This window comes from Hibiscus syriacus, unplaced genomic scaffold (genome assembly GCF_006381635.1).
Source record: "Hibiscus syriacus cultivar Baekdansim isolate YM2019G1 unplaced genomic scaffold, ASM638163v2 tig00008145_pilon, whole genome shotgun sequence".
In the NCBI taxonomy this organism is placed as follows: domain Eukaryota; kingdom Viridiplantae; phylum Streptophyta; class Magnoliopsida; order Malvales; family Malvaceae; genus Hibiscus; species Hibiscus syriacus.
The window spans coordinates 2089654-2098154 of record NW_024062153.1 but is presented as its reverse complement, the minus strand read 5'-3'; the positions used below and the strand labels follow the sequence as shown (position 1 = coordinate 2098154).

The following is an 8501-nucleotide window of genomic DNA, read 5'->3' as shown; positions in this document are numbered from 1 at the left end:
GTTGGAGACAGCACCCAAATTTCTCATGAAATAATCAAGGAAGCAACAATCAAGCCGCAACTTATAGGCCACAGCGAAATAATTTCGACCATCAATATTTTCAAAATCAGCATCATCAGCAGCCCTGGCAGAAAATAAAGGTATAGCTTCCTCTAAACACTCATTCCAATACTAACACTTGGAATCATCCTTGCAGGAATTCATGGCCTCAACAAAAGATTTCATAGCTTCTATAAAGACCTTGATGCACAAATATTCTTCAACAATTAAAAATCAATGAAATTTGTTACAAAGCCAAGCAACACTGTTGCAAAGTCATAGTTCATCTATCAGAGCGCTAGAGAATCAAGTGGGACAAATTGCCACGGTATTACATTCTCGACCACACGGAAATCTCCCTAGTGATACTGAGGTCACTAAGCATCATGGGAATGAGCAATGCAATGTACTAACGCTAAGGAGTGGAAAACAAGTCGACCAAGATGACAAGTTTGGGGGAGATCACCTGAACAAGTCTTGCCAAGGTGTAACACAACCTGATCAATCTGAGATACTGAACGAGAGCAAGTGCCTGAAGAGAAGGATAGAAGTGAAGGCTCGGAAAAGCATCAACCAGATAACAAGAAATTCATGGTCACGGCCAGCGATTCCTCAGTACCATCAGCAATAGATGTGAGACCTCCACCACCGTTCCCTCAACGGTTGAAGAAGTATAATGATGACATCCAGTTCAAGAAATTTGTTGATATTCTGGATCAGTTGTGTATCAATGTGCTCCTACTTGAAGCCATTGAGCAAATGCCTTCCTATGCTAAGTTTCTAAAAAAAATTGTTACAAAGAAAAGGAATGTAGAACGTGTCGCCACGACAACAGAAATCTGCTCAGCAGTGAGCAAACTCCCACCAAAGCAAAAAGACCCTGGAAGCTTTGTGATACCATGTTCCATTGGTAATGACATCATAGGACGAGCTCTTATTGATTTGGGATCAAGTGTAAACTTGATACCAAAGTCCATATTCATGAAACTAGATAAATATCATGCCCATCCCACATCAGTCATCCTACAACTGGCTGATCAGTCTTATGTGCGACCCGAGGGCAGAATTGAAGATGTTGTAGTAAAAGTGGATAAATTTGTATTTCCAGTTGATTTTCTCATCCTGGATTGCGAAGCCGATGAAAACGCACCAATCATTTTGGGATGCCCATTCTTAGCCACCGGTAGAATTTTAATAAATTATGAAAAGGGAGAATTCACCATGAGAATTGAAGAGCAAAGAGTCACGATCAATGTATTCAACTCTATGAAATACGTGGATGATCCAGCGGAATGCCAATGCATTAATAAGATTGAAGAAAAGGCAATCCTTGGACGAGGTGAATCCTTAAGGCTCGATGAATACAGTAATTTGTACCATGAACCTACAACTGAGATGCATGATGTAGAAAACTTTGGCCAAGATGAATTATTTTCAGAAGACGATTTTGAAAATTATGGCCCCTACCATAGAAATCTGAGCAATGAACACCCTGAAAGCGATACCAAGGCAAGATGTGAAGGAAAAACAAAGGACCAATCGATATTTCTTCATAGGTCAGGTATGAAATTTGAACCTTTAGATTATGATGAAGTTAAGTCTCAAAAGTCATCTTCACAACATGCACCAAAATTGGAACTTAAAACTTTTCCATCACATTTGAAATATGTTTATTTAGGAGTTGATGAAACCCTACCAGTGATTATTTCAGCCAACCTAACCTCTGAACAGGAGAATAGTTTGTTGAATGTTTTGTCATAGCATAGGAAAGTTATAGGTTGTATGATGGCAGATTTGAAGGGAATCGGTCTGACAATATGCATGCACAAAATCAATCTCGATGATAGCCACAGTACCTCGATAGAACCCCAAAGACGGCTCAACCCGATCATGAAGAAGGTAGTCATTAAGGAAATAATAAAATGGTTGGATGCGGGAGTAATTTATCCTATATCTGATAGTTCATGGGTTAGCCCAGTACAATGAGTATCAAAGAAAGGTGGTGTGACCATGGTCAAAAGCTAGCATGATGAGTTACTCACAACGAGAACAGTCACAGGCTGGCGCATATACATGGACTACAGGAAGCTCAACAAAGCCATAAAGAAGGATCATTTTCCCCCTCCCTTTTATTGATCAAATGTTGGATAGATTAGCGGGAAAAGCATTTTATTACTTCCTCGATGGATACTCGAGATATAACCAAATTGCCATAGCACTCGAGGACCAAGAAAAGATAACTTTCACATGCTCGTATGGTACCTATGTATTTCGATGAATGTCGTTTGGACTGTGTAATGCTCCAGCTACATTCCAAAGATGCATGATGGCAATCTTTTCTGATATGGTGGAAGAGTGCATGGAAATATTTATGGATGACTTCTCCATTTCGGGTGAGGACTTTGATCGATGTCTCGGCAATTTATCCAAGGTGTTAAAATGATGTGAAGAAGCCAACCTAGTACTGAATTGGGAAAAATGCCATTTTATGGTAACTGAATGAATAGTGTTGGGTCACAAAATTTCATGCCATGGTATCGAAGTCAACAAAGCCAAAGTGGATGCAATTGTAAATCTGTCCCTACCTACTAATGTGCGAGGTGTACGTAGTTTCCTTGGACATGCAGGATTTTACAGGTAGTTCATAAAAGACTTTTCTCAAATCTCTAAACCCTTATCTCTTTTGCTTCAATAAAATCAACCATTTGAATTTACTAATGATTGTTTAAATGCCTTCACAGATTTGAAGAAAAAGCTTTCGACAACACCAATTGTTATCCCACCAGACTGGAACGAAGCATTTGAGCTCATGTGCAACGCTAGTGACTATGCAGTCGGAGCAGTGCTAGGGCAAAAGTAAAATTTTTCATGTTATCTATAATGCAAGCTGAACTCTTAATGATGCACAAGTAAACTATACCACCACTAAAAAAGAGCTCTTAACAGTAGTATTTGCATTCGATAAGTTGAGGCCATATCTAATAGGCACTAAGGTAATTTTGCACACAGATCACTCAGCCATTAAATATCTTATTAATAAAAAAGATGCAAAGCCTACAAGAATTTGATTTAGAGATCAAGGATAGAAAAAGTATAGAAAATCAAGAGGCAGACCATTTGTCTAGGCTAGATAACAAAACTGATTGTCCTGACATTACAGAAATTAAAGAGGATTTCTCTGATGAGAAAATATTATTTGTCACGACTGCACCGTGGTATACTGACATAGTTAATTTTCTTAATAGTGGTATGGTTCCTCTTGATTTATCTAGCCAGGGCAAAAGGAAATTTCGACATGATGTGCGAAATTACTTCTGGGATGAACCATTTCTATTCAAGCAATGCGGGGACCAAATAATCTGAAGATGCATTCCAGAAGAAGAGCAGCAAGATATCCTACGCCAATGCCACACGTGACCATATGGAGGGCATTTTGGTGGAATGAGAACAGCAGCAAAAGTGCTTCAGAGACGCGCATGAGAATCCATGGCAAAACATTCTGGAAATCAAACTTTTCGATGTATGGGGAATATATTTCATGGGACCTTTTCCAACATCATTCGGAGATATGTACATTCTCTTGCCAGTGGATTACGTATCAAAATGGGTTGAAGCCATTGCAACACCTAAGAATGAGTCCAAGACGGTGTTGAAATTTATGCACAAAAATATATTCACCCGCTTTGGAACACCACGAGCTATCATTAGCGAAGAAGGCACACATTTCAACAATAAATTGATTGCCAAGGAACTGAAAAGATATGGAGTACGATATAGAATCGCTATGGCGTATCACCCTCAGACGAATGGACAAGCCGAAGTGTCTAACCAAGAAATCAAGCAGATCCTTGAGAAAGTGGTCAACCCAGGTTGAAAAGATTGGTCGCCGAAGCTAGATGAAGCACTATGGGCTTATTGCACAGCATTCAAGACACCGCTGGGAATGTCCCCATTCAAGCTGGTCTACGGGAAGGAATGTCATTTACTAGTTGAAGTTGAACAAAAAGCTTATTGGGCCATCAAAAAAATAAACATGGATGCTCAGCTTGCTGGAGAAAGAAGACTCTTGGAGCTGAACGAGATGGATGAATTTAGAGCACATGCATACGAAAATGCCCTGCTTTACAAGGAGAAAACAAAACGATGGCATGACAGAAAAATATTGCCGAGGCAATTTTATTCTTGACAACAAGTAATGCTCTACAATTCACGCCTTAAGTTATTCCCAGAAAAGCTAAAATCGAGATGGTCAGGACCATTCATTGTTCACCAAGTCCATGACAATGGAGCAATTGAAATCCAGAACCAAAACGATGGTTCTATCTTTAAGGTAAACGAAAATAGACTCAAGGAGTACAAAGGAACCCCAGTCATGCGCGATAAACCGACATCGTTGGCACATGATACCCAAGAGTTTACTTTACTTAATTGAGCAAATATTTGTTACCTATGCAACGAAAATCTGAATTTTGTACATAAATAAGTTAAGTTATTTTCTGCTTTAATCCATTTTATTTTATTATTTTCTTCTTTCATATTGTAGGCAAGCAAGGAACACGTGGCAGCATGGGGAGTTGAAGCATGTATGAAGGAAAAAGGACAAACTAGGGCACAAGGTTTTGGCGGAGAGTAAAGGGGGAAAGAAATCTTTTCTCCTCCTTTATGTCAAATCACATATTTCTCATTTAATGAGAAATCTTTTCCCCACCATATAAAGACTAAAATACCCTGAAACCACCCATCACTTTCCAATAAAAACTACCCACCAACCTCTTCTTCATCGTGTTTCCCTCTTTCTCTATAAACCAGAAAAAAATTCTTTCTCTCAAAAATACCTCCCCATCGCCACCACTAAATTCAGCCAAGAAAAATGGTGAGATCAAGACCGACCCCAGCCCCCAAACAGAGTTTCAAACATTTACAAACAGTCAAAGCAGAAGAACGCTTCAAAACCATTCAGCAACACCAAGTATATTTGGAAGATGGATTCATTTCTCCAGCCGAGGGCGAGGAACCGTTTGGACCCGAGGTGATGGACTTCATAAAGAATCATACCTGGGATAAGTTTGCTCGAAATCCTAGCGTCGTAGCACCAGTAATGGTGCGGGAGTTCTATGCCCATCTTGAGGACCCCTCAAACCACACAATATATGTTTGAGGAAAACTCATTCGCTTCTCCCCCTCTGCACTCAACAAATACTTTAAGTTGGGAAAAGTGGATGACCAGCATAAGAGATTTGTGGTCGAAGCATATCAAGAAACGTACAATAGAGTTATATAGGATTTATTCTTTAGATGGACCAAGTTTGAAGGGAATGCCCCCACAAGGAAATGAGTAAATCGTCGAGCCCTAAAACCGCACGTGAAATTATAAAACCATTTCTCAAAGACAAACTGATGTCAACGTCCCACAACACCACTATCCTCGTAAGCAACTGCTGCTCTTGCACTCGATCATATATGGTAGGAAGATCGACGTGGACGAAATCATCTTTGAGCATATCCATGACTGTGCCAAACGGAACCGGGGTAACCTACTATTTTCAAACCTTATAACCACGATATGCAGGAAGAAAAAGGTTCATGAGGAACCATTCGAAGATTTCATCAAACCCAATGAGGGTATTACAAAGAAAAAGGTCCCCGAGTTGATGAGTTTCAATGATGACGACCCAAAGGAAGATTTGGAGCGAGGCGCAAAATCAGTTGTCGTGGCTAGAATGGTTGTTGTGGCTACGCACACTCGAGAGCTTCGTGAAAAGATCGGACGCCTGGAGGACCACATGAAAATTTACTTCGAGTATGCCAAGGCAAGGGACATGCAACTCAACGCCTTCATCAAGGAGTTGCTACCGACCACAATGATCAGACTGCCAACCTTTCCTAGTGTTATCCTTAGCTACGATGCAAGCGGCAGTACATTCCATGCCTCAACATCTTATGTCCCTCCAAACATTCGACCAGAAGTGTCCACCGATGTGCCACCACTGGCAACCCATGTCCCACCCGTGCCAGAAGAAGGCCAAGGTGACACAGAAGAGTTCCTCAGTTCCTCATCCTTCTCGACCACCGAAAGTAACGATGATACTCCACCCCACTTCTTCACTAATGAAGATTTCACGCCAGCACCAAAGCAGCCCAAGCATGATCCTATTTCATCCTCGTTTCAATCAGCACCACCAGTCCCAACAAAAATTCCTAGTACACCACCCATCTCAGCACAACAGACTCCTACGACCGAGCAGTCCACTCCAGCACACGCCTCGTCAAGCAAGAAGATATACAAGAGAATAGCAGGACGTATACATCAGCCATCTCCTTCCCCAGCAATAGTAGACTCCGGATCCGAGAGTCTCTCTCCTCCCAAACTACGCCGCACGAGGGCATCCAATCAAGCCACCCCACCAAAGTAAGTTATTCTTCTTAGTTATCATTTTCTTTTTAATTTTTTTTCTTTTGCATCTGTATACAAAATCATATAGTGTAGTTTTCATGCATTGAGGATAATGCACCCCTCAAGTTTGGGTGAGGTGTTGTACCGTTCTGCCATACTTTGTTAAATAGTAATTGATGTTAATTGGTTGAAAAATTTGGTTGTCATGACATAAGCAGGTAAACATTATTGTTAGGAATGAATTAGGGATGTCCAATGATGAAAGCAGAATTTTATTGTCTAGGCCATAAATTATTGTTAAGACTGTCTAAAGAAGAGAACCAACCCTAGCCTTGATTCTTTGAAATTTATAAACACGATTGTAGGTTGTCTTTGCTCTAGGTAATCTGTAAAAATTTTAGGAAAGAAATTTCTAATTGCCGAGACTTCAAAAAAAATATTCTAAGGGTAAAGTAAAAACTCTCTAGTGTTTAAAAACTTGAAAAACTCGAAAAACACAAAGGGACACTCCTCTGTGCAAAGGCATGAAAAAGAAAAACTCCAAAAGAAATTAAGAGTAACCAAGGCATATGAGTGAATGAAAGTAGTCACAGGATAACTCTGCCCGACTAGCTTGGGGGTGGAAGGTATGATCCCTTTTACCTAGAGTGTGGAACAGAAAGTGTGATGAGCTGACTCCCATATAATAAAAAAAATGTGTGAATAAAGAGAATAAAAGTTGATAAATAACTAGGAGTATAAACTAAGCCTGATGAGTAGTTTGTTGCCTTGATAACCTAGAAGTGCTTACTTTAAGTTTTCTAATTACCTCTATGCATAGACTGGTTACAATCACGCACACACCATAGAAAAGGATCCTGACTAGGGAAAGGACTTGACTGATATGATTGTCGAACATGTTAAGGCCAAATATTTTTGCTGAGGGCTGAAATCTCAAACCTGATGATGTTCTTGATACTGCTTTGCCATGACAATTTTAATTTTCTTCTAGCTATTATCCATTGCTTGAGGATAAGTAATAGTTTAAGTTTGGAGGTGTGATAACTCCGTAAAAAGACTCAATTTCTAGTATTTTCACTTAAGTTATTGCTCGTTTAAACAAAGTATGCACTGCATTGTTAGTTGCATATAGGTTATACTAGCCTGTGGTGGATAAGTTTTGCTTAGGCAAGATTTATTTGGCTTGACTTATGCTGGTGAGGAGAAAGGGTTGTTTGAGTTGTGTTTGTGCAGGAATTCTACAGAGGAAGAACATTTCATTCGTGACAATGAAAAGTTCCAAAGGTCAACGGAACAGAAGAGAACGTGAAGAGCAGATTTATCTCGTTGAGGCAAGATTTATATGAAGAAGTCTGAAGCATGTGTGGCAAAACCGCCTATGTCATATGACAGCTGGATAACATACTTTACGTGCAAGCAAGCCTTGATTGTTCTGACATCCACCAACCGCCTTTCCTTTTTAAGATTGGGAAATTAAAAACGGCTAATTAAGGAAACTCCAAAAGCATGCAAAGCCCTAGGACATTTTTCCTTATAAATATTTAGCCGTAGCCGCAAAGAGAAACAGGCAAGGAAGAAGAAGAGAGAAGATCTTTACCTAAGGCGTGAGCAAGCAACTGCAGTGCTTTCCCACTGTCTACCCACCAATCTTCCTTGGTGTCCTCCATAGCCAGACGATAGCAGAGCGGTGATCAGGCCTCGAGAATGGGTGATCAACAAGGCAGGCGTGGTGCTGATCAGGATTGTCGCGACAGAGCCCCCGATTTTAGGAGTCGTTCTTCCTTTGTTCTTAATTCTTATTTTATTTGGGGTTGTATTAAACGGTTAAATCTTAGATGATCTTTGATAACACCATGAATGCTTTACTTGGTGTTAAACTTTGTTTTGCCTAAACAATATTTTAATGTTTATGAATGATGAATTATGCATGCTTATGATTGTTTTTCTCATAGTTTAAATATTTTGCCTTAACATTGTAAGAGCATCAAGAGATCGTCTGGGGTTTCGGTAAAACATTTCTTGGCATTGTAAGAGCATCGAGAGATAGCCTTTTGTCTAGATAGTGATT

At 40.0% G+C, this 8501-nt stretch overlaps 1 protein-coding gene across 1 annotated transcript; it reads left to right on the top strand.

The window, feature by feature from the left end:
• The first annotated feature begins 5900 nt into the window (after positions 1-5900).
• On the top strand, positions 5901-6452 carry LOC120202004 (TIR domain-containing adapter molecule 1-like). Its single transcript, XM_039202496.1, has one exon. The coding sequence runs from the start codon at positions 5901-5903 to the stop codon at positions 6450-6452; it is 552 nt and encodes a 183-aa protein (XP_039058427.1).
• The last annotated feature ends 2049 nt before the right edge of the window (positions 6453-8501 follow it).

Bases quoted from the DNA above. Each gene is read 5' to 3' on its own strand.
- LOC120202004 (XM_039202496.1), top strand. From the start codon at position 5,901: ATGATCAGACTGCCAACCTTTCCTAGTGTTATCCTTAGCTACGATGCA.